This window comes from Ptychodera flava, chromosome 15 (genome assembly GCF_041260155.1).
Source record: "Ptychodera flava strain L36383 chromosome 15, AS_Pfla_20210202, whole genome shotgun sequence".
Taxonomy (NCBI): domain Eukaryota; kingdom Metazoa; phylum Hemichordata; class Enteropneusta; family Ptychoderidae; genus Ptychodera; species Ptychodera flava.
The window spans coordinates 31,556,350-31,583,952 of NC_091942.1; the positions used below are offsets into that span (position 1 = coordinate 31,556,350).

At 35.8% G+C, this 27,603-nt stretch overlaps 3 protein-coding genes across 3 annotated transcripts in view; 1 reads left to right on the plus strand and 2 right to left on the minus strand.

The window, feature by feature from the left end:
- The window catches only part of LOC139151902 (probable endonuclease 4), a 577,101-nt gene that overhangs the window by 30,239 nt on the left and 519,259 nt on the right, over positions 1–27,603 (plus strand). The window lies entirely within an intron of this gene.
- Positions 7,104–11,672, minus strand: LOC139151876 (serine/threonine-protein phosphatase CPPED1-like). Its single transcript, XM_070724905.1, has 5 exons — positions 11,489–11,672; positions 10,337–10,546; positions 9,443–9,724; positions 8,499–8,636; positions 7,104–8,127 (listed from the first exon to the last, which is right to left on the minus strand). Exons 1-5 carry the CDS (start codon positions 11,601–11,603, stop codon positions 7,928–7,930), a joined length of 945 nt encoding a protein of 314 aa, XP_070581006.1. The 5' UTR covers positions 11,604–11,672; the 3' UTR covers positions 7,104–7,927.
- On the minus strand, positions 12,693–27,555 carry LOC139151877 (serine/threonine-protein phosphatase CPPED1-like). Its single transcript, XM_070724906.1, has 5 exons — positions 27,445–27,555; positions 24,988–25,197; positions 16,083–16,364; positions 14,793–14,933; positions 12,693–14,531 (listed from the first exon to the last, which is right to left on the minus strand). Exons 1-5 carry the CDS (start codon positions 27,551–27,553, stop codon positions 14,317–14,319), a joined length of 957 nt encoding a protein of 318 aa, XP_070581007.1. The 5' UTR covers positions 27,554–27,555; the 3' UTR covers positions 12,693–14,316.

Consider the following 27,603-nt stretch of genomic DNA (forward strand, 5'->3'; position numbering starts at 1 on the left):
CTCTTTGCATCTCTGAGATATCTGCGTGAACGGACGGACGGACGGACGCACGCACGCACGGACGCACGCACGGACATGACCAAACCTATAAGTCCCCCCGGACGGTGTCCGTGGGGACTAATTAAAACTTTCATCGGCACGCTATCTTTGCTGTTTGCAAAGCTGTTGAAAATTTTGGAGAAAACAGACTTATAACAATCAGTATGGTGATCAAATGACTGATATTTTTTTTATTTCAATGTTTTGTTCATTTCCAACAAACTTTATCCATTTTAAAGGGAACTCTCAGCTGGCTGCAAAGTTTTCTTATTTTCTGAGATCAATGAGACTAACCAAATGGATGTACAAAATTTTGCTGAAAGACTGCAAGGATGCAACAACGATATCCAAGTTAGCATTCAGTCTGTGAGATTTCTTACGTATATTACGTAAGTAGTTTGCTTGTACATGTACAAGCACTAGAGTTATTAGATTATATATTGAAAAAACTAACGAGTGTTAAAATGCACCCTACAACTCAAGAGCTGCATTTTTAGTGTTTCCACCATTAAACTATTGAGGTTTACATATGTAACACTAGCGAATACTGGTATAGTCTTATTGTTTTCTACTGCAAAGCTTGACCTTATTGCAAGGTAAGTGCAGTCAAAAGATTCTTTCTTCCCATTACAGTGTGTCAGACAATGCAAAACAATTGTATTAACACATCATAATATTACATGTACACATTTCAGTATTTTTGCTAAATGTTGGGGAACATCAATATATGATTAGGGAACCCCAGTCAACATTTATGCTGTCCTTTTTATAGGATATCTGATTGCATTGCTATACTTCTCAGAGAATGTTTACCTGCCTACCAACTTTCACCAAAGCACTTTTTATCACAACTGGAAGTTGTGATATAGGGGTAGTTTCGACCGGTGTTAGTTGTCGTCCATTTTCCGTAAACGACAAAAAATCAAAAACTGCTGAACAGACTGCGTTGATATTTGGTACCGATATTCAGACTGGTTCCAAGGTTACGATTCCGAAAAGTGGAGCCAAACGGAGCGGCGGTTATATAGTTTTGGGAAATTTCTAACCCCCTTTTTAACTAATTGATTTTAGGGGTCTTTCATATATGTAGTTTTGGAATGTACACCAATCCTGCATTGTGGACTGTTTTATGAGTTTTGGAACAGAAATGAGGTTTTGATGAATGTTAGAAATATGCAGGATGGCTGATTCGAAGTATAAGAGATTTCTATGCTCTTTTGGGTATCAAAAGCAATAAAAAAAAACATATTTCATAGTTTAGATTCTCACTTTTGAGATCCCTAGGCATTTGTTAAGTAAACATCCTTGAGTCAATATACAGACTTTGACATTTCTGAGATTTTATAAGTATCCACGACCTCAGATGTTACAGTCTTTCACTACCATGGTATGGCCCAAACCCATTGTTATCAATGGTGAGTGTGGACCTGTCTACAGGACATTGGGGTGAACAGGTTAGACAATGCCGTTACAAGTTGTAGGTTAGTTATCAAGGTAGCACCAGCATAGAGTCCTGAGCATCTATGTGTTCTCACAGGAAATTACAGGGAAAAAAAATTATTTGAGAAGTTTCTCTCCTTTAAATAGAAGTATATTACAATTTAAACCTGTCATGGATGGATTGCTCTCAAATGATCTGAAAGACAGTTATTGCCCATTAGCAACAAATCTATAGCAAGATTTATGTAAAATTCATGAACTTACACAAGGTATATTAGACAAAAGACCATACTTTGCTACTTTTCAACATTTATTTCCTTCAGATTTCCTCAGCTTTAATAGTGTATAATTTTGTAATCTTAATTACTGTCAACTTAGCTTTACTAACTTATTCTAACCTCATTATTCTTACACTACTGTAATACCTTATAACCACAAAATTTCAAGAGATGCATATATGATTGTCACTTAACAAACAATTTACAAATATGTCTTGTGCTTTTTTCTCCATATACATATACATGTCCCTTTTTCATAAAATGGGCTTAAAATCGCAATGTGAAAAATAGTCTTTCAGCTATATGTTGCTCATTGACTTCATGGTCTGTCTAATTAGTCTCCACGGACACCATCCGGGGGGACTTATAGGTTTGGTCATGTCCGTACGTGTGTCTGTGCGTGCGTCCGTCCGTCCGTTCCCGCAGATATCTCAGACATGCCCTTGTCAATTTCTTTCAAACTAATTTGCACAAGGAGAGTACCCTACCCAATACAGATGCACGTCAATTTGGCCATGTTAGAGGACTTTTTAGTTTACACCACCATAGACTACCATGTATAGGTCAGCTGTCCATAGAATCCAATGTATAAGGCCAAGTAAAATAAAAATTAGTTTCTCATCATATTCATATTGCAAAAAGGATTCAGTGACACAGTTTTTAGTCCCCATGGATGAAGTCCAGGGGCCTTATAGATTGGGTCATGTCCCTCCGTTCACGCAGATATATCAAATATTTTGACAAAATGTCACGTGACCTCGGTGACCTTTGACCTCAAATATACATATTTGTCCATAACTCAGTAACCACAAGTGCTACACCCTTCATATATGGTATGATGGGACACCTTATGACGCCACATATTGTACCTCATTAATTATGTGCATATCTAATTTTGAGCGAGCCAATAGAGCTAGAGGTCTGATTTTTGGTATATAGGGATGACTTAGCAATTCAATTTTTTTGACAAAATGTCACATGACCTCAGTGACATTTGACCTGAAATATACATATTTGTCCATAACTCAGTAACCACAAGTGCTACACCCTTCATATATGGTATGATGGGACACTGCATGACGCCACATATTGTACCTCATTAATTATGAGTAGTTTCACAATGTGCCAGTTGTGATCAAGTGCCATTGGCGCTATTTTTTGTGATATGCATATCACTGGGGACAACCAGAGTACCGAAATATACTCTCATTGTCAAGGTTAGACGATAATCAGTATTGCTTGTTACTTGTAACTGAATTTCAGAATTCTCATTTTGATTTTCCTTTCAGCTAGAATAAGGTGTGCAGGACTGTAGATCAACAGGAGGATTTTGACCATCAAGAAGTTCTGCATTGATACCTCCGTAAACATACAAATGTGCTAGGACTGCATCCAATCACATCCCTTAGCTTTGCATCATGCGGCATACTGTAAGAGCATTTATTATTCACATGGATTTAATTTCTCTATTTTCAATGAACATAACATAAAATTCCCCAAAATTAAATCCCAGTGAAAATGTTAAATAACATTTGAATTTGTTTTACTGGCAAAACAGTGAACTTAAATCCTAGTGAAATGTCTCAAACATCAAAATATTGAAACTAAATCCTGACGAAAATTAATGATTTTACAGTATCTTTTGAAGTACTTTTATACAATTATGATGAAACCATAAACATGTTTTGCTGCAAATAAAAATTTACATCGATCTCATTATTCCTGAACAGAATGATAAAATTTAAAAATCGGATTTAAAAATATGAATATATTGTATAGTATATACATTTTTACAAAATTGTTCATATAAGAGAGGCAGAGAGGAACAATATGTTTTTAATAACCAAGTGTACCTACGTGACCATGATCTTTCAATTTTTTTTCAGTTTTGTTGATTAAATGTGTACATTTTTGGGATGGTGAACAAAAAAACAAGTTTCAAGCTAAGCTACCCAGTTTCATAGATATAGGTGTGCTATATGAAAATACATTTTTATTTTGACCCATAGTGCTAGGTACTCTAAATTTGTATGTTTTAGCTCTTGCTCAGTTACTTTTATGGTGTTATTTTACCAATATCTTGACAAATTATAGGACTTTGTCCAGTGCAGTTTCTTACTTTATGAAAATTCATATGTGTTACTAATAAGTCAACAATTGAACAATTGTGCAAACAGCATCAATGGCTTCCATACATCTGTGTGTACATATGCACAATGTCACATTACATTCATGTCACTGTTATTGGCTATTTTGGAATTTGCATAAAGTAACTGTATATTTCACACTGTGCCTTGTGATTCAAATCCAAAAACTGCACTGGTAAGATTCAAAGTATTTTTGCAGGAAATCCAGTTTTTACATTTGTATCAAGAATTTTTGCTCAGCCCAATTTGTAATATTCATTGTATACTGTATATGTTTAAGTCACATGTATATATTCAGGAAAGTGTGTAGAAAGCCAACATGAAGTGGGATGGTCATACAATGTATTAAAAACATGATATGCAATTTTGAAATTAAAGCTAAGCTCTATATTAAAATAAAATGGCCAAGCCAACTTCAAGTTTCTGTGTCCATTGTTCTTTGTTTTGCCAGTTTGCAATGCGCAAGATGTGCGACAGAGTTGCTTACTGGTAATCACAAATATATATTTTCAGCCTTGAATTTTAGCTTCCTACAAACAGCCAATGAAAGTATTGCATTTGCATTTACATTTCTTCAAAATAAAAAATTTCACATTAGGTGGTTCCACTGTCTAGCCTCATGTTTCCAAATTCATTTGAAGTGTGTAGTTCTTAAAGCAGTTAAAGGAAACTCAAAATACCAGCTTTCTCCCTAAATGCTGCGAGTCTCTGGTTATTGCACAGCGCCCTCTAGTGGTCACATCAATGAAATGGTTAACTTAATAAATGACTTCTTTCAACTGAGATGAGATCGCACTCTTATGGCTATTGAATTGTTCAATACAAAATATACATTAAGAATAATTCTTGTATCTGAATTCTTAATAATGTCCATTGTCAAAACACTCCAGGTAGGATTCCTTGATTCCCAGTTTGATGAATACCCAAGGTATCAGAGTTTTGTTCCCTTTCAGGAGCATGAAGTAAGTGTTTGCCAGCATGTTTGGGAATGTTAAGAGAAAACACTGTCCCTTGTTTTTATCTCGAGTTCTTCCACTGTTACACATATTTGGTTACATATATTTGTGTACCATCCACAAGCCTGAGTTGGTCAGATGCACAAACTATAACCCCAGGCAGAATTTCATAAACTAGTACATTTTCATGGACATACTCTTTTCACTTCTATTAATTTTCTCTCAACTATCAGCTTGTTGTGCATCTCTTTGTCTCTATCCTAGCAATGTGTTGAAACTGCTATTTTTATTATTGTGTAATGACTTTATTTCAGACTAAAAGAATATCGACCATATTCAAAAACATACAGAGAAAACAGCCAAAACAGCCATTAAAATAAAGACAAATACACAAAATTATAATCAAATTAAAAATGACCTTGCATAATCTGTAGAAACATGAAAACAGGAGATTGCAAGTGACATTGTAACCCAGAAATGTACATTTAAATATGCCCATAATGTCGATAACAACTCATTTTCACAACACTAAATGGCTAAGAAGCGTTTTGAACAGCCTTTCTCCTTAATCCAAATAAAATTGTTGACATAGTTTAAAATGGATAAAGATGGAACACTTCAACTAAAGAGGCACTCCCACTTGGTAACATTTTTAAAACACATTTTTAATGCCAACGGTCGATATTTAACGGGACGATTGAGCATGGATCGCGAGATATCGATAAAAACATGTCATTTCCCGAGCGTATTTTTCACATCCCGAAGTTTTACGATCGTTTCTGATTTTGACCCGAAATCCCCTGAAGGTTTGTTGTTGTGCTGATTGACGATATTCTAGGGAGTCTATAATAAGTTCAAACGACGCAATTAATTTACTTCCCACTGCAAAGACTTTATATACAGCATTATGCCTTTACCTAAGGTAAGTTTTTTAAAACTTCTCCTTAGTTTTTGTCGTTTTCATTATTCTAAATCAGTTGTACTATATTTTAATTCAATACCACATAAACATCAGTTTTACGTGTCAAATATTAGCCGCCTCCGACGACAACATTTTGTCGTCTGCCACACAGTACGCCGCGAGCGTGGTATGTGTCTATGCATACCACTCGGCGGCCGTTATGTATCAACCGCACGTAACTGTGCTAGTCACCTATGCGAATTATGGTGGAGTCAAACTTTGTTTTCCGTTTTTTCTCAGAGTCAGTAAGACTTGGCTTTCCCCAGGGGACATGACCGATCACTGAACGCGAGTGGTACTGTGGCGTACAGCAGCGTAAGCGTAGACTCGTACTCCATAGCTTAGTTGACAATGGTCCTAGAGCCGAACGTTCGATGTTCGGAAGCTGAATTTAGGTGAGCCACCGGAATTCAAACTTTTACTTTTTTGAGGACATGTTTTTATCGTCTCGTGATCCGCGCGCAGTCGCCATGTCAAATATCGACCGTTGGCATTACAAAAATTTGCTTTAAAAATGTTACCAAGTGGGAGTGCCACTTTAATGATAGCCCTGACAATCTACGGAGAGCATTATTATGACATGTTTGCTAAGGATGATAGATATTTTCAGATTTCTCCTTAAGAATTATGTATACTTTTTGAACAAACCAGAAAACAATTGATATCTGCAGTAACACAGTATTATTCACGTTTTGTTAATTTTGATTATAAATATTCAAGAAAAGTTAACTCACAAGATTACCAGTATGTATTCAAAACTTGCAGCTCTTTCTGATTTTTTTGAGATTTGCATAAGTGTGCATGTATCATGCATACACACTTTGTTGAGTATGAAGATACTTTTTTTGCAGGAAACTATCCTTAAGTGTTATTTGTAAGTGGTTGCTATAGTCTTGTATCAAAACTCAAAATACCACTGTAAATACTTATCATGAAATCATCTTGATACAGATGACAGAATATCTCTGATAAAATTGTGCTTTTGACATGAGATGGAAGTTCAAAGAAGATATCCAGGTTGCTTGATCGCCTGAGTAAGAAAAACAAAAGTTTTTGCAAGTTTTTAGTCATAGAGGGCGCTCATACAATTGGAAATTTCTAGCAATCTGCAAAAACGTTATTGTCATCTTACATTTGTGGAGGTTACAGGTATAACACAAAGTAATCTGAAAATTAACAATAGTGTGATATTAAAATTCAGCAAGTGTAGCATTTAATATTAAATCTTCATGATGTGTGTAAAATTTTTAGTTCTGTCATAAAAGGAGACTAACGCATGAGATTTGTGTATTCATCTATTCATTTATTCATTTAATTTATTTATTTGCATGTTTTTTAATATTTTGAACTCCAATGCATGTGATACAATTTAAACCATATCTCCATCAGCACAAACAGGAGGGATTCAATGTAAAAGAACAAAATGCAGTCACAGGACAAATTAGGTTGGCAAAATAATTGACAAACAACTAGGAGAAAAAGTAAATTCTAAAATGTTTTATGCAATTCTTTTCAATCTCAAAGGGAAACAAAAAATTTGCAACCTTGATAAAAGTGATTGAAAAGTGCATTGCTGGTGGATTAGACCAAACCACCAAGTTCTTAAAATGCTCTTTTTGTGTCTGGTTGATCGCTCAGAAACATGTTGACTTAATTGACTTATGTGACAAGACAAGGTAAAAATAAATGCACCCGTTAGACAACATTAGTAAATTAAACTTCTACACACACAGATAAAATCCCCATTTAATGACAGGGATATACACTGCTGTGCTGTTTTTGGTATTGGAAATGTGATATAAATATAAAAGTCTTATCTGCAAATGTGTCATATGTTGTGGAAATAATGTTTATTGACAAACAACAGAATGATCCTGAGATGAAAATCTTAGTTTCCTGAAGAATATTAGTGTGAGAATATTGTTTGGATCTTTTAAATCTGACCAAGAAAAGTATTTTCAATGTAAGTCTTTATTTACTCCATCAGTCTTCTCATCCTGACTCCGTACACACTGTGTCCATGGCGATTGGAAATACCCATAGAAGTACATCAAATTAGTATGAGTTCAGTTTTTGTCTGTAGTAATACGTACCATGATGCAACTCTCAGGTTGATGCTTCAGAGAGACACAGTGTCTCTGGGATATCATCCATTCCATGCTTGATAGTGTTTTCATAAACCCTAACAACTCGCAAACCTGACTGTGCTTTTGTGTATCCCATAGCACACGTGATTACCTCCTCCATGTTACCATAGAAACCGCCTCCATTACGATGGTAGTGTCCACAAAATATTGCTCTGACACCTGTTATGGTTTGATTTCAGAAAAAAGACATTAAATTTACTTTCTTAGTGTTTCTTATTTTGATTCACATGGAAAAACTTGATAAAGTGTGGGGTTCAAATATTATATAGAAAGACTGTAAAAATTTCCTGTCACTGTACATGGGCCTGGTGCAGAATATGGATCTATTATGAAGAAAAACAATTATATAAAATAATATGATTTATACAACAAAAACAAATTAAGTAATCTGTATTCTATCCTATATGTTTGCACTCAAGGTCAAACTTCTAAAAATCAATAGATTTAATTAGTCTATCACAAAATTTTATATCTTAATTATTTCTCATGGTTTTTAAGTTGAAACTGACAAGATTTGATAACTTAATTACCTGCATTTCGAAACTTCTCCAACATTCTCAGTCTAAGATCGTTTTCCATGTTGAGATTTTTGAGATGTTTTTCCTCTGGATTTTTCAAAAACCATGGAGTGTGCTGGAATATCACCATATGTTTACACTTTGAATCTTCTAGAAAGAAAGAAGAATAATTTATAAAATATGTAGGAAATGATGTTAATTTATGCTTTGCATCAGAGAAAAATATTAGAGAAATATTAATTGACGCAGTTACTTAGCAGACTGACCCTCAGATATTTTGGAAATTAAGTCAAAAAGTCGAGATACGGTATTGTTTGAGGGCGCACTTGCACTTTTTTGGTAAGACAGCTCTGTGAAGACTGTAGCCTTAGGGCATGGGAAGAATGGTCACAACTGATAGAAAATTGATAGGAAAAGTCATAAAGGAAAATTTTGCAATAAAGTTTTTTTTGTTAGAAAACACAGTTTCAAGAACAACACTTAGATACTGAGCAGTGGCAGAAATTGATAATGAAAACTATAAAATCACATATTATATACTGACTCACTTCTTCTGTAAAATATACAGTTACGAACATGAGAAATTATAATTTGTTGTTGATGGAGCTGCAGTTACACTTCAATCCCTTGTATTTCATTTACAATATGATAAACAACATTGATGATTTTATTGCTAAAATTCAAAGCCTTAGGAGACTTGAAGGTAAAGGATATTCCTTGAACTCATTTTCATAATTTAATATATAGCATCAAGTTCTAGCGTGAAAATATATATCTTGGCATGTGAGAAAATTCAGCATCATTCTGATATGAAAATAAAAATTAGTAAATGACTTGGCAACAGTATGCTAATTAGTCTACAGTTTGCACACTATATTAAGAGCATAAAAAGCTCAGAAAAACTAAAACCATGGTCTATGGTGAACTTTTCACACATCGATGTATCATTCCGATACCTGCTAGCTGTTCATCCAGCCACTGGTCCTGTTTTTCTTTCAACTCCATCACTTGGCTTGGATCCTCATAAAACTGTGAATTTAGAACAATGAACTTGACACCGCCAACCCAGAAACTGAAATAATCATCACCAAACTTATCAACATAGTTGGCAACTGTCTGTCTGGTAGGAGTGTTCCCAATGTCATGGTTACCACACACACATACTAGAGGTATCTCAGAGTCAAGGTCCTTGAATTCTTTCTTGAAATCTTTTTCCTGTTCTTCCCTATTCTTAGTGCCTGTAATAAAAATAAATTCCTAATTTATCCTTTCCTAACAATTTAAAGTTGTATTTTAAAACTACGCTGTTCTGGTATTGGTATTTAAAAATTATTATAAGTTAGAACAATATGCTACAATGTATTTCTCTTGAGGCCTATGTTCCTTGACAGCACATGGAACGTTGGTGAACTTTGGTTAAATTACTGGCAATATTGACATATTGCCAGGTTCAAATTAAGTGAATGTGTTCAGTTGGAAAATGCAATATTAAATTACTGGTAAAAACACACACACACACACACACACACACACACACACACATATATATATATATATATATATATATATATATATATATATATATATATATATATATATATATATATATATATATATCACATATTACGTGTATTCGGGGACATATATATATTTTGTGTCTGTGATTTTCTAAATATTGCAGAGCTGAAAGTGAACTCAATTCTGATGAAATACCCTAAACTGGTTTTATCAATAACATTCATACTTCGTAATTATGATATCTATATATTTTTCTGAAACTTTAAATGCCTTATTCATCTTTGAATACAGAATATTGAAAGCAATCATCAAGAGCAGTTAATGTGGATCACCTGGAAAAGCATGGACTAAATCACCACACACAATGAAAAATCTTGGTCTTGGTTTCATTTTATTCACAGCAGCTACTGCTGTCCGTGTCAATTCAATTTCTTTTTGCCATCCTCTCTTTGCTTCTTCCGGAACAAACTTCGCAATCATTCCGAACTGAATGTCAGCTCCCTGGATGAAAGAAAATGGGCCATTCCATTCTCCCTCAGTGGCTGTGAAATGACAGGAAAAAAGGCAAAAATCAGGAAATTTATACTAACAATATGCAAATATCAAACAGACAGTTGATTTCTGCACAGTACAACCAGAAAAACAACAAGAAATATTTAAACCAGAAAAACAAGAATGACAAAAGTAATTAAGGTCTGAAACTTTAGGTACTGGAGGTCAACTTTAGCAACATGCATAGCAGAAAGGCAGCTAGCCCCCCTTAGTTTGACCATAGACGGTCTTCCTCCCCTCTACTGATGGTCTTCCTCCCCTCTACTGTTTGAGCAGGTCTGTTGATATGTAACAGTTCATAAACAATGACAGGAAATGACTCAAGTCAGTGGAGTAAGATTGTTTCAAGCGCCTGTTTCAGAATTTCGCTTTTTCTTACCTAATTTGCACATTTTTGACACTGATGTGTTCATTTGAACAAATTCACATCTCAACCCCTACATCTACCTGTACACCAAATACTGAGACGGTAGCTTTGGCGGTATGGGAGCCTTTGTGTGTGACGGATATACATCCGCACATACCCACAAATATACAGACATACAGACGCCACTTAGACTCATCATATAAGCTCTTTTTGTTATTATATATAAAACCAAATTTGAGCTAAAAAATACTGATTCTCTCACATTGGGTATAAATATTAGAGAAATTTAATATAAAACCTTTTCTTATCCCCCTACTGCTTATGATGCAACGTCTACATGTAGATAAACACGGTAGACTGTGCACTAGTCATAGTTAATGCAACAGGTACAAAAATAGTTTGTGGCCTTCACCTACATACATAGAAATCAAGTCTCTCCATGTACACATGACAAAAACAGAGCACTATTTGTGACATTTGTAATCTTACTGCAGCAAAAACAACAGTACCAGAATCTCACATGAAGGACTCTGCCCATGAACTACAGATGATCTCAAAAAGTTACCTTTGTCAAGGCCGTAGTATCCTCGATTTCTTGCTCTTTGAAACGGCGGAACCGCCATGACACATATATACTGAACTTTGAACTTTGCTGACCTCAGTGTTAGCTGTTCGTGCATCTGGTGGACTGATTTGTTAAAGGCGACTGTGAACTATAAAAAGACTGCTCACCTTTGTACTGTTCATTATTTGCTTTAAGAAGTTACAGATGTGTACTCAGAGGTGATGCGGTGGGCAATACATACTAAAAAATATGTGTATTTCACATTTAATGGTCTTGAATGTGAAAGTGGAGATACGTTACAGTTGACTTGAGCACTTATTGCTCATCGTAAAGGAAGTTACTTCTCAAACCATAGACACTCAAGGGTCTATGCTGAAACAACATGTGAAAGTCAACAACCACCTAACTGGCACATTACACATCATAGACCGCAGAGAAACATACAGAATATTATGGGCACAAAATAGGATCAATATTATCCATTCAGTAATTTCTGCTGGCCACAACTTGACGTGGAATGAAGTAATACAGAACACTGACTTTGTGGTCAGTGAACCAAAGTCATGCTTTGAGGATGGCATAGGGTCACTGAGCCATGCATAACAGAAATAAACCAAGGCCAGCTATATATATAGGATTTTTGAACTCTGTTCAGTAAACATTGTGAATTTTTGGATCAGCTTGCACAGCTATTCTCATACTTCACACTCACATATTCATAACCCTGCTATTACGAAAGCCATGACTTGATCGATGAAAAATCCAATGGAATTGCTTTTTTGTTTTCACTCATAGTGCATTGAAAAGTAGTACAGTCCTTTGATTGCATGAGTGTCTAAAACTCCAGTAATATCCAGAATGTTTGAAGTCTTTTATCATCTTTCGGCTTTACAGTTCTGCATCAAGTACAGTATTCCCATACACACACTTTTGATGTGTATGTGTGTGTGTATGTGCATACAGTTTTGCCTATGGTGTGAACCAACACACACACACTAACATTCATGCATATATACAATAAATACACACAAAAATTTGCTTGACATTTGCACTTCAACCCCAATCAGCACAATACATCAAAACATTGGTTTATCCTGATGTTCCAGTATATCCTTTGAAAATAAAAGAACCTGTACAACGGTATGGGTTGTGCGAGGTTTCAATATCACCTTGAACTGTACATGGGGAAAAAGGAACATATGACTGTGTTTTACATTAAAATCCATGTTTTATTGTTTGTCTGCAGCACTGTTGATGCATAATTCATAAACTTTACACATGTTGAGTTTAAAATACACAATCATCGTCAAAAAATACACGAAATCATAATTTTACTTTGGAATGAGGTATTTACAAATATATATGGATACAACTAGATTAGAACAAAAACTTAAACATCATTCTTTTTATCTCTCAGACACAATGCAATGTATGCTCTATTAAAATATACGAACTTCAGCGTGGTGTAAATCAGACAATTGTACAGTTTAATAAGTCAAACCTAGAATTCCAGTGGACCACTGCACAAACATAACAATGTGCACAAATGTGCACAGAAATACCTGTATTTCTTTACGCATTTGTACACGCAGGTTTGTTTGTGCCGCCATCACGTGATCTCTTGGCTGTACTGAGTCTGCACAACAACGTATGTCCTTTTTATTCTGGAGTAGAACCACTGGCTTCTAATTGCTTCTTATAAAATACTATCACTACTACAACAATATTTCTTCATCTCTTTGAAATTTTCACTTTTTTCCTTGTTTAATATCAAACCTAATGCAGCCTAGAAGCTCTCTTTCACATAACTGACTACTTTCAAAATATTGAAAGATTAACTGGAGTATCACACGATACAGTAATATCATTTAGCATACTGAAAGCTGAACGAACAATATTCTGTAGTTTTGTAAACATTTCTGACATAATTCCACAGAACTGGAAAACATAGCTGTTCAGCACACATCAAGAAATATGATAAAACAGTCAGGTACAGTAACATAGTCATATCGATATTTTTGTTTAAATGATCAGAAAATTCTTCTTCTTGATAAATGTACCTTTAGATGCATATTGTATTTGCACTTGAAGTAAATACAACTGTACAAATCTATACATACATCTCTAATATTGTGATTGATTGGTACAAAATGCAGCTATATCCTCAGAAAAATCTGGAAGAATAAACTTCAAATACCTGTATCCCTGAAATTAAAAGCACATTGAATATAATTTCATAAAAAAACATGACATGTTACCTTTTACGTAAAGGCAAACATGACTAAAATGAATACAAACTAAAAATTTCAATATGTAAACAGGAAACTATCAAATTTGCTTATTGGGTTATTATTTCTCAGCAGAAGGTGAGCCTTTGACATAAAAACTCATATTTTTTTATTCATAAGTCTTGGTTGTTTGCCAACTGATAGCATGTCTGATAAGTAAAATTACAGTTGTGATCCGGAATATTCGATATTCATATTCAACAAGGATATTTCAAGAGTAGAAATGAGTTTAAAATTCAATTTTCACGAGCCTGTAGGCTGACACTTCATTTTCTGGAGAATGTCTCACATGTAGAAGGTGTACCAGAATTCTCTATTCGCCAACAAACTATTGATAATTTCATGGATCTGTAATGAGTTACTTGTGGACCATTGTGAAACCCTTTCACCCCTACACATGGTTTGACCTTATTGTTCAGTCTTGTGTGACTGCATCTACATTTACAGAAATGTAAAGTATAGTAACTGCTGGGTGGGGGGGGGTCATAATACTTCATTCTGCGTTTATACCCACAACTTTGTCCAGACGGACAAATCTGATTAAAGTGACGGGTTTGAAAGAGTAACTCTTTCTGGAATATCATCCATTGCATAATAGTCATGAGTTATTGAGTTGTCTAAAATCCTGACCACTCGTAGGCCAGACTTGGCCTCACCCAACGGACAGCCCATGGCTGATGTTACCACCTCTTCCATATCGCCATAGAAACCACCTGCATTACGATGATAGTGCCCACAAAATATTGTCCTTACACCTGTGGAAGAATTTATAGCCAGAAACATTCCCTTTAATTCTCAATTATAATAAATGTAATGAAGGAATACACATATGACAAGAAAAATGTAGTCACAACATTCTTTTTCCTGTAAAACTGATTCACAAATGAGAAAAATTATGCTTAGATGATATTAAAAATTTATATAGTAATATTTCGTTTAAAGAGTTCTCTCTAACATTTTGAATCAGAAATAAATGTAGGTGAAATTAAATGACATTGGTTGATAATTAGCATTACCTGCACTTTTGAATTTTTCTAACATCTTCAGCCTGAGTTCCTTTTCAATATTGAAGTAATCCTTTCCTTCGTTTGGATCTTCCAAAAACCAAGGAATGTGCTGGAATATCACTAAATGCTTACAACCTGATGTCTGTGCACCTGAAGAGATATTGGAAATGGTCAAAAGATTCCTAAGCAATTGTAAAGATTTTATTGTGAAGGCAAGGACTCCAACAAGCTAGAACCATGAACAAAAGAAAAATTAAACTTTGTCTAGAGGGCGCTGATCCAAACTAGGGCAAACCCTTGCTATATTCACTTGAAATATTCATGAAATATGCAGTTTTGAACAGCAGGAATAAGGTACACTTTAAAAAGGGAATTAATTTACATTTTAAAAATATCTGGTCGCCTTAAAAAGTAATTTCTGCTGTAATTTTCCTCATTTTGAAGGTACAATACTTCATGAATTTTGTCTGCACATAAAGCTACAAAGGAACGTGACAGAGTTCAAGCAAGTTAGTTTTCAGAATAGAAATCAGAAAATGAATGTTGTGCAGTTATCTAATGCCTTCTACAAACTAGAAAGAAATCTCAATAATTTGAGATATATTTACATTTTCCAAACGGCAAATCAAGCAACAGACAATATGGATCAGCATTTATAGATTATGGCAAAATTGAAGACCAGAAGGGCACACATTGCTATCAACAGTCTGAGAGACTATGAACATGACTGGATTGTTACATTTGAGGACATAAATCTGTTTGAAAGACTTGCAAAGTTCCGTGAGCGTTTGAATCAGAACTTATTAACGTTGCCAGGGATCTCTGGGTGCCTTATCTCTGATGTAATACATCTTCCTTCCATCCTTTATATTAAATTAGCTTGTTACATCACAGGCCGCAACACCAGTGACCTTGTTCATGGTTGTTTGTGTCGTGTGTGAGGTTCAAGTGAACTTCTCAATCACTGTGGACGAGTCTAAATACAACTACTTCCAACACTGAAAAGCATGTTTTGCCCTGTGTAGTTATTCACCAAAATATTCACATCACAGATGAAAGCAAGTTTGAAGAGATTAAAATACCAGGAACAAACCTGTTGTGTGAAGGGTATTTGTAATAAACTACCCTTTAATTAATTAATTACCCTTTCATTAATTTGACTTCACCTTTTCCTGATAGAACTTTTGTAAGATCCATTGTTTCAGTGAAAGTATGTCTACATATTTATTTGTAGCTGATTGAGGCTAGAATTATGATGTTCCCAAAACCCTTAGAAATGTTGAACAGGCAATGCCGTACCTGCTAGTTGTTCATCCAGCCACTGGTCCTGTTTTTCTTTCAACTCCATCACTTGGCTTGGATCCTCATAAAACTGTGAATTTAGAACAATGAACTTGACACCGCCCACCCAAAAACTGAAATAATCATCACCAAACTTATCAACATAGTTGGCAACTGTCTGTCTGGTAGGAGTGTTCCCAAGGTCATGGTTACCACACACACATACTAGAGGTATCTCAGAGTCAAGGTTCATGAATTCTCTTTTCAAGTCTTTTTCCTGTTCTTCACGTCCTTCAGTTCCTGAGAAGACAAAAATGGAATTCTTTTAAAATCTGTTTGCAGAGGTTTACATGTATCTAACCGTCACTACAGAATTTTTTTATGTGACACCTGTTTTTCAGAAATATCTGTAAGTGTACAGATTTCAAACACTGCAAGCAAAAACGATTGTTTCGAAAGGATCTTTTATTCCATCTGCAGCAGACATTTCAAACTCACTGGGATGGTTAAACCAATATATAGCCCATCAACCTATTTAAGCTGTTAATTGCTGTAACACATCTATATGAAACCTGTCTGTCAGCTTTTCATGCATGTATTGTTTCTTGTTCAGTGACTGAGAGAAGATTTTCTTTGTTATGTTATGTGACAGATAATAAAGAGCATTATTATTGGTAGTACTCGCCAGAATGTTGATAAACTAATCAAAGGGTCCATTGGCTGTACCTTTGGTGTATTTTCCATAATATTTGCATTGTTTAGAAACTAGTTTACTGTTCCAAACAAACTTATTAGACTGGCCCTTAGTCGCTTGGCTTTTCTTGGCCATATGCAGCAGTTACTAGCTGGCCAACTGTCATGTTCATCCTACCATCTACGCGACAGTCTGCCCAAGTATAGTGCTTGAATTCACTCTGTTCTGATATTTGTATGCCTACAGACATTGGGCAAGTCTACAAACTCCTGTAAAAATGCCTTGAGTTCAGTATGCTGCATGTGTGTACTGTCCGATACTTACATCTGTATTTGAATCTGCATCTAAATTCACATTTCAACCTAACAGTATGTATTGTACATAATCTTTTGAATTGTGAAGGCTAATACTGTGTATCTCAACACACTTTTTGCAAACAGCAAAAGAAAGAGTACTTTCTTCTCAAGATCAAAATACAATGCAATATTATTCAACATTTATCGCTATTGTCCCTCTAAAGCAGCAGGTTTCTTATGTCTGCCAAAATTGAGTAACCTTTTACAATTTTCATAGGAGAAGCAAAGGACTGAAAACCACATAGACAATCAATGATAACATGTACAAATGCCAGAACATGGGATTGAAGAGACTGCTCCTTTAACCCTTTGAATGCTGTAATATTTCCCACCAAAATTTTAGTGCAAAATTACTCATTTTTATGAATTTTTCTGTGTTTTTCTTGATAATTTTGGACCAAATGGACATCATATGTCATTGGCTATAGATTTTTATCAAAATCTTGGCAAAACTCTGGGAAAAAATGACTCTTGTATATTTTATGAAAGTGACTAAAATTGACTTTGGCGCTCAAAGGGTTAACAGTCGGAAACAAACTCTGTGTTCAAACAAGATCCTGTTAGAATGATGCAAGAACATATCTGTTGATAGATTACAGTCAAAAGTACTCAGTTGAAAGTGATAATCCAAGGCAATTGTTCCCAACGCTTGCACAGATGAATCCCACGTTTGTCTTTTATACTTTTTCAAACACGTCACACTTTAACAACTAAGAAGATTTTCTTTACTGTTGATCTGGAAGATAACATTCACGTTGAAAGTGAACAGCACAAATGTGCTTTTGATCGGCAGACAATGTACACTGTTGATTGAAGTTCACTGCTATTCAACCCATCTCAACAAGTTTCCCCCTGTTGTGTAAGTACTTCACCGCTAATGTTGTTTCAAGCTTTCTTGTCATGCTAATTGCAACCTCATTATGGGATTACACTGCTTGTTTTGAAATGGAGAATGCCCCGCAACGTTGTTGTTCCTCTTGCAAACATTGTGATCTTATTCTGTATTTCAATTTTGCCAATGATGGTTTTACAAAAAATGGTGACAATATCACTGTCGCTCCCATATAGTTATGAAAACAAATTGACAAATGTAAGAAACAGTTGAATGACATTTTGCCCACATTGTTTGTCTGGTTTTTTACTAAAGTGCATTGTATTAATTGTAAACTTCTGTGCAAAGGATATATGCCAGGGTGAATTTTCCTGATATGGAGATTTCAGTTTGAAATAAAGATGTATAATAATAATAAAAAAACAATAATAATTGATAGACTGACATACACAGACTGGAATAGAGCGATCACATGGACATGGAGAGTGACAGCTGGATGTAATGATAAAAAATACCGCAATTATACAGTGTCGCTCAAATTTGATCAGAATTGGTACATACCAGTATGGGTACCAAAGGTAAACAATAAACGTTGTTTCTATCTGTTCAGTGCAGGAAAATTCTACGTTGATGTTATGACAATGATTTCTGCACAGTACAACCAGAAAAACAACAAGAAATATTTAAACCAAAAACAAGAATGAGAAAAGTAATTAAGGTCTGAAACTTTAGGTACTGGAGGTCAACTTTAGCAACATGCATAGCAACATGCATAGCAGAAAGGCAGCTAGCCCCCCTTAGTTTGACCATAGACGGTCTTCCTCCCCTCTACTGTATATGGTTTGAGCAGGTCTGTTAATATGTAACAGTTCATAAACAATGACAGGAAATGACTCAAGTCAGTGGAGTAAGCCTGTTTCAAGCCTGTTTCAGGATTTCGCTTTTTCTTACCTCATTTGCACATTTTTGACACTGATGTGTTCATTTGAACAAATTCACATCTCAACCCCTACATCTACCTGTACACCAAATACTGAGACGGTAGCTTTGGCGGTATGGGAGCCTTTGTGTGTGACGGACATACATCCGCACATACCCACAAATATACAGACATACAGACGCCACTCAGACTCATCATATAAGCTCTTTTTGGTATTTATATATAAAACCAAATATGAGCTAAAGAGTTAATTATACTGGCACACAGAGTGAAAATGTTTTAGGTACGGTGATAATTGCAGACAATCAAATGCACACAACAAAGTTTTCCTTTTCATGACATTGACTGAAATACATAAGATTCAACCAATGTTACATTTACACTAGATACATGGAGATATAAATGAACACCCATTAATTACAGGGATAAGTAATCATTGTTTTTTTCCAGTACATCTGATGGGTTCACTTTTGTAACAACTTACAAAACTTACTTGCACAAGCATGATGGTATTGAGATCAACCTAACAATTTAAACTGTCGTGAACTTTTTTTCAGATCATGACCTAACTTGACATCTTCAATTGAGATACACTGCACTGTTAGTAATTGTATTATTTCAGGGGTGGACCATTTGAAATTAGGGGGGTGTCCTGGAAGATTGATGAGTTAGCGCATTATGTTATTACTCGATTTATCGTTTTTTTCAGTCTGTTCCTTTTTTTTGTTAAACCTTTTCTGGCTGTTTTTTTCTTCAGTGAAATTTGATGACATCTTTATTTTCCCCAAATATTTTCTTTCCCTATTCTTGTGTACCTAAGATGGAGCTGTATGTTACCAATACAGATATTTTCAGATGCTCACTATTTCATGGTAATGTAAAAATCAACATAAAAGACCTTTATTTTTGAGTATTTTAATGAAGAATGGAAAGGTGGGTAGGACTGTGGACATGTTGGTTGATTTGGTGTAGGTAAACTTTATATATTGATAAAATATATATAATGCATTCTAATGTATACACACATACACAACCACACAAGTTATGAAGCAGTAATGGAATGTAATATATTTATTTAAACAATGCAATTGAATAACTGTGAATTATCAAAAGAACGTTGGCTAGAAGTTGTATGGCTTCACAAAAAACACTTGTATAAAGATAAATATATTATAATGACAAAAATAACAATAAATATAATGTAGAAATAATCTGTAAATACTAAGTACACAAAACTATTTAGTTATACACTTTAACAAATATTAAATAGAGCATCAATGAAACTTGGCTCACAGTTAGTTTGGTGTGATAGGTCAGAATGAGTATACTTAAGTTATACTCCTTGGAACATGTAGATTACAATGGCACATACAGACACCACATACCTACTATATAAGTTCTCTGTAGTGGTGGTGTATACCAAATGTGAGTTAATCAAAAAGTAATATAACAAATCAAATGAAAAAAATGCAGATTAGATACTGAATTTTTTTTTTCTAAAATCTGCCACATGAAAAAAATAGACAAATAAAAAGCATAACATGACACTGTGATAACGGAGTTAAAAAAACAAGGAACAAAGTGTAAATAAAAGCTGCAAGCAGAGTTGGCAGAGCCAAGCATTTGTAAAAACTAATATGGGTGCCAGGGATTTGAGTGAAATTTTAGCACAATCAATTTTTTTTGTTCTGGAATTTAAGATTTTTAAGAGATTAAATTGCTATTATTGGAAAATCAAATTTGAAGTCATGCGTGCTGTATAAAACTTTCACACTGCCCAGACCTGTAAGTCATTGGGAGAAGCCCTGTTCGGTTTTGTGAAAAGTAAATCTGGTAACTTGTTAAAATTTCAAGAATTTGGTTCACCATCTCTCATCGCCTCTAAACACTCTGCTACATGTGAGAAGTGTACATACAGTTTTTTTTTAGATGTGGGCTGGCAAACAATAGAAAGAAGAATAATAAAGAAAGAAAGAAAGAAAGAAAGAAAGAAAGAATAAGATTTTCTCAAAACTAATAGGGGGCTAGCGTATGGGCTTTGATGTGTAACTATTGAAAGTACAATAATACTCACTGTGAGGATATGTATGCACTATTATATAAAATAAATGAACTTGTCTTCAAATGCATCAACAATGATTGTAATAGTGACTATTTGAATTTGAATTGGTGTTTGTGTCTTACAGAAAATATTTGGATGTTTTCATGCTTATGTAGATTCTATGCTCTTAATGGCAATGATGGTATTGGTGGTGTTAGCCTTGAAATTAATTTCTCGGCCATCACAAAATGCTGCTACTTCTTGTTGTAGTTGGGATTCGGTGTTATTGAAAGGGTCGATTTTGAGTTTTCTTGATAAGATCTTTGCTTGTTTTGGGTATATCTTGTAGGTGGTTGAGGACATGTCATTCTCCAGTGAGAGATTAAGAATTACACCTTTCGTGATGATGGGCCTTGCCGCTGTTTGCAAAATGTGCATCTGAAATGAGAAGAGATATTAAAAACAGTTAGTTAAAGTTACAATTACATGTGGATGTTGGGTGGACTTAATATCAAATATGAAGTGGGTGTGGGTAAATATCAGAGTAATTTAGCAGGAAATGTATGGTGGGATATGTTTGTTATACCAAAACAACCAAAATGCAGGTTTGATAAAGTAAATTATGGTCACACACGTTTTATAATTCAAAGTGCAGGTTTCCTCCAGTATGAATTGCAACTAAAAATGTGGCTATAAACTATTTGCTGATTGACATTTTTTCATCACTAGTACACACTTAGGGGAAATACTATACTTTGTCAGAACAAGAACAACCATCTTTTCACAAAAATTTGGAGAATGAAACACGGTCCCTCGGGGACCGTAAATGAAACAATAAACTAAACTTGTTCACACCAAACTTGACAATGAAAGAATTTACCAACAACAGCTACGTAACCCCCCCCAAAAAAACAAAACCCCACAAATATGAGCTAAAAACGAATTTCGAACCCTCCATTACATTATTACAGACCCACAAGTCATGTACCTTTCATTGCATGAACTGATGCCACAAACTGGTGCTACAATACCCGGGTACAATACACGTACCGATCGACTACACACGACTGACTTGTGCCGATATTCAACGACGCAACATCGACACATAAACACTTCGTCCCAATCATATGCACTCTATTTATATAGCGCAGTCGCCAGCATCGAAACTTGAAAACCGAAGTGGCGAAAGAGTACCTTGATTAATCGCAATAAAAGGCAACAATATTTTTTTATCTAGACAAAGTAGAAAAACAAGAGAAAAACACTGGTTCGTTTTAGTCGTTCGCCGACCGGTAGCTAAAACTACATGTACTTCCGGATTTACTGCAGCTATTCTCGCGAGAGTTTTGACGTCACACGTGTACATAAGCACATGTATAAATGCATTTTACACAGCCTAGGCAGACTTGATCTCGCAAGACTTTGTTTTCATCAGGACAATGCCGACCGCCAGTCGCAGCAGCGAGATTGAATCGTCGTGTTCTTAGTTGCTGGTCTCGGCCAGTATTTCTTACTCAATCGAAAATTGAAAAGTTTAGGAGGATTCAAGCTGCGAAAATTAGTTAAAAAATCTACTAAAATATAATCGAGATATTCGTGATACCAGGCTGATTGTAGAGGTAATGTTGCGCGGATGACCGCACCGTGCGTAAACACTGTAAACCTTACGCAGAAAATGAAAATCACACCGGCCCTTTCAAAAGCGACTTTACTGATGAAAATCACACAGAATCAGTCAGACATCAAAATGAAAATGGTCGACATGCGGATTGGACGTAATCTAAAAATAACCTCACAACAAGTAATCCGCCCCGTCATTTCGGGACATTTACTGATGAAAATCACGCTACTTCAAAAGCGAGTTTACCGACGATAGACGTATAGTACCACAAACGCCTCCCAACTGAACAGACAGACATTCAACGCTACTCGCTAGGGCTTATAACAGACGTCAGTCTGACATCAATAATCGACATGCCGTTTTGACTTAAATCAAATTCAAATTCACATCAAAATACATGCTGTAACCTCACAACAAGTAATCCGCTTTGTCATTTAGGAACATCTTGACACGGCAATGCCGTTTTGAACAATTTCACAGCCGCTAGCCGCACAAACAACAGAGATTCAGCAAGTGCCCGTATACAGGCCACAATAATCATTCACAAATTACAATCCACCACTTCTAAATGTACAAATATGATAGAACATACATCTGAAAACAGCTATTAATAGACATACAGATTAGCTTACCTCCTCAATCGTAAAGTATGCGCCAGCGGCAGGAAACAATCCGGATTCCTCACAGTCAACTTTAACACACTCGTCTCGTCGTCGTTCACTTTGTTTTAGACAATGGTGCATACGCTGGCAAATTGGCTATTACATTAATTGTTACTATTCCCTCCTTACATGTATCGTTTCACCATGCAACAATAGGGTCCTACACTATCATCGTAACAGCAATTACGCAATAGAACATAGGCTGAACTTGCATAAGCAACAATGACGCAGTTAAAAATAAATTGATCAAGAAAATTGACTTTCCAAATTTAAACTTTACCCACAAATAGTTAACAAAGAGCAATCCCACTGGCAAGAAGGTATAACAATTCTAAACCTTTTATTATTCAACATGTATTTTTGAAGAGCACAGTTGTTCAACCATAAATGAAAAAAAAAATCTTAAAAATACAAAAATTAAAGATATCCCTGTAAAAATTAACATTTTTGTAAACGATTGGTGCTACCTACCTATGCACAAAATATCAACACATTCTGCCTGCTGGTTCCTGAGTTGCAGCAGCTCAATGGATTTTCACATTTTTGTACCTCATTTGCATATTTTTGATCCAAAATTTTGATTTGAACAAATTCACATCTCCAACCTGGATGCCCCTTTGTACCAAATATGAAGACCGTAGGTATTGCGGTTTTCATGTTTTTGATAAGGACGGACATACATGCATACATACATACATACATACGTACATACATACATACATACAGACAACCATTTTCCCACCTTATACGAATAGCTCCCATTTGCATATATGCTAATATGGGAGCTAAAATTCATTTGTTCATGACTTTCTGACAATACATAATAATTCTGTGAGCATAGCTGATGCAGCCCACAGTTAATACTCTGGCGCATTCACAATTCTAGAATAGATATTCATAACAAGCAATAGTACAGGCATTTGTTGGAAACAATATACCCTGTTTGCTCCCATCTATGAACAGTGATAAATGTCCACAATTAAGTGCTAATTGCCTTCCTTCATGGGGACAAGATTTTAAAGAACACACTATACTGAAGGAGTTCACAGTGTCGAAATACAAGGTCAAATTTTTCTCTGTGCGTTCCACACAGTTTTGCATGTCTTAGCTATTCTTTTGGGTAAGATATGTAGGCTAACTGTTTGAGAACTAAACATTTTATGTAAATCTATTTTTTTTCTGGATGAAAAAGTGACACATCTACCTTTGCCCACAGTGGAGTGACCGTGCTTTACCTTACACGCGTTAGTTTAAACTCATTGTTTTCAATATTGATTAGTCAGACCTCAAAGTAGTTAACGATGCATGACTGATCAAATGGGATCACAGCTCACTGATAAATATCCGGATTTATCAAATAAAAATGTCACTTTTCCACCGGTGAAAATACACACTGTCCAATCTCTCTCTTGTTACTATTCTTTGAATGAATAAACAGTACTGAATCAGAAAGCCCTTCTGGCAAGACTGCAGTATAATGGGCCCATACTGAACAATTTATAAATAAGCATGATAGGGGTCCAATTTTTATTTTCTCTTAAGAAACCAACCATTTTCAAAAGAAAACTGGGCCCAGCATTTTGTAGGTGTACATCCTTAAAAGATGTATGAATACGGTGAATATAGCATGTTCCTTCCTCTATGATATCCATCAGTTTGTGAAGTCCTCTGAATCTACAGCAAATTTTCCTATAAAATGTTCTTGAATTGAGTTTTCAAACCCATTCCTTTATCCATATTTATCCATGACCTATAAAATATAAATATTTGTCCTCACCCGGGAAAGCGTTCACCAGATCCCCACAGACAATGAAAAATTTTGGCCTTGGTGTCATTTTATTGGCAGCAGCGATGGCTTTCCTGGTGAGCTCAATTTCCTCTTGCCATCCCGTGTCAGCTTTCTCCGTGAAAAAGTCCGCAATCATTCCGTACTGAGTGTCAGCTCCCTGTATGAAACAGAATGGGCCCTTCCATTCTCCCTCGGTGGCTGCGGAATAACAAGGGATGGAGTAAGAAGTGATGCATTGTGTGACATGCAAAATGTAGGGCACAGTGAACTTTGTAAAGTGTATCACGACCAATGGCAATGAGGAGGTACACATGCAGAAATGCATTGTGGTCCTGATATGTATGATTATGAGACGGTATCTGTAGTAACTGTCTACGTTTCCATCATTTTTGTTTTGCAACCTGGCAAAGTTATGACTGCTATGTGATCAATATTGGTGTAAAAAATACAGTTTTAATGATCCTGGTATTGCTAGAATGAATATGTAATAAAATAATCCATATTTCACCAGCCACATATATTTTGACTTTATGATCAGCAGCATTACCATAATTTCATAGCTCTCTCTCTCTCTCTCTCTCTCTCTCTCTCTCTCTCTCTAAATGAAACAATGGACTCATTCTACTACAACACATGTCCATGGCTGTGACTGAATGTTGCAATAAAATTTTACTGTACAGACCCAATTGCCAATACATATAAGAACAGGTTGATACAACTAAATGCAAGAGGCAGAAATGTCACTTGGCCCATTCTCATTCAGAATTCAGCCTGCAATTACAACCTAACCTTCCTTCAATTTGTAGATGGTGACACGTTGAAAAGTAATCAAACTACCGTATAGACGATACCTGAAGTGTATGAAAAGTGGGTGTGATTATGACAAATGCTACGTGTACATACTCAAGCCAGGGTATGCAATAATGCACGTAAATGTCAGATATCTGACGCAGCATTATAGGTGGACTATGACACGGCCTAAACCACATGAATATGGCTATCAAAATGAACCGATGTAGGTAGACTTAAAATTTCAATAATATTTGCATTCCTGATATAACAGAAATATTTCTAACATACACGATTCACCAATTTCCATGAAATGTTAGTAGTAACAGTCTAAACTATTCATGAATACCCTGTGATGTGAATTTTTTTTAAATAAACCATTTAAATAAGTGGGTTAAGGTTGGAACTCTTGTAACTTATTTTTCCAGAAATAAATGATGACCTTGGAATTATGTCAAATGTAGCCAGTACCTGCAGAATACAGGGCGTGAGTTGAACAATGCTATCTGCAAACACAGATGCCATAATAAAAACTTTAACAGCTAAGATTAAAGGGTATATAAATCGACCGATGTCGAAATGCGTAGAATTGAATTTGCAAGGCTATAATTGTTTGAACTTGGCAGATATGCGATACTAGTTCTTGATGTCCCTAATTTGGGACTGGCATAGAGTTCGGTTGGCAGTTTGCGAAGGATTAAAAATAGCTAGGCGACTAACGGAACAGTCAGTTTGTAAACGGTTCAGCCATTGAGGCAAAAGACTTGCCTCAAGCCATGCACCATGGTACTGTGCAACCTAAAAAGATTTGTGTGTAAACATTAAGCAAGTGATAACCTTGTCTGCTTTTTACCTCCATGGTTTACCTGGATTGACCGCAGCCGCTCGGCTTTTCTCGGGCAAACGAAGCATGCAGTTACTGGGCGCTCACACCACGATCTACGCGATAGTCAGCCCGAGTCTATTCAATATTTCGCATTCACCTGGTGACATGAGTGAGACAGTCTGCTGAAGTTCATTCGCTCAATTTACTGATTTTATATCTGCATGTATAGATTTGGTATAGATTTGCCCGCACACTTGGGGCAGGTCGACGTTTTACTGTGAATGGGCAAACTCCGGACTTGAAAAACACTTTCAATGGTTAGAAAAGATTGTTCATATCAGATAGTGATACAGAAAGACAGATGTATCAAAATTCAGTGCGGGCGGTTGAGCCGATGGTCACACAGAAAGAAATATACGTACCGCGTATGGTTGTAAATGTGAGCAACGGGGCCGAGGACACATATTTAAACGACTCGTCGCACGCGCCAATGATTTACAAAGGACCATCTCCTAGCACAGTTTACACTGAACGCTAGGCTTAATCACCAGACTGGATTGCTTACTATCGGCATGCAGGTCAAGTGAACTCTCATAGACACACTGCCACAACCATCGGCGACAAGTATGCCCATTGCTGTACTGAGTGACTCTGATACTGGGCAATCAATCGATTGCCAGTTGGAACAGTCGAGTCTCACTCACAAACGTCAAACGGGTCATCAGAGTTGTTCTACCTTCGCATGCCTCAAGATTTTGTTGATTTGAAAGTACAAAATATGAAGACGTCGGACTTGATCTACACTACAATATGTCCTTTCGCTATATTACCTTTATCTAGGCCATGATATCCCCGATTTCTTGCTCTCTGAAACAGCGGCACAGCCATTGCATCGCCTTGGTAGTGGAGCCCGTGTGAAACTTTGACCTCTAACCTCATTTCGATGCATTTGTTTGCACGTGACGTCAACGGCCCACATTCGGGTTTGG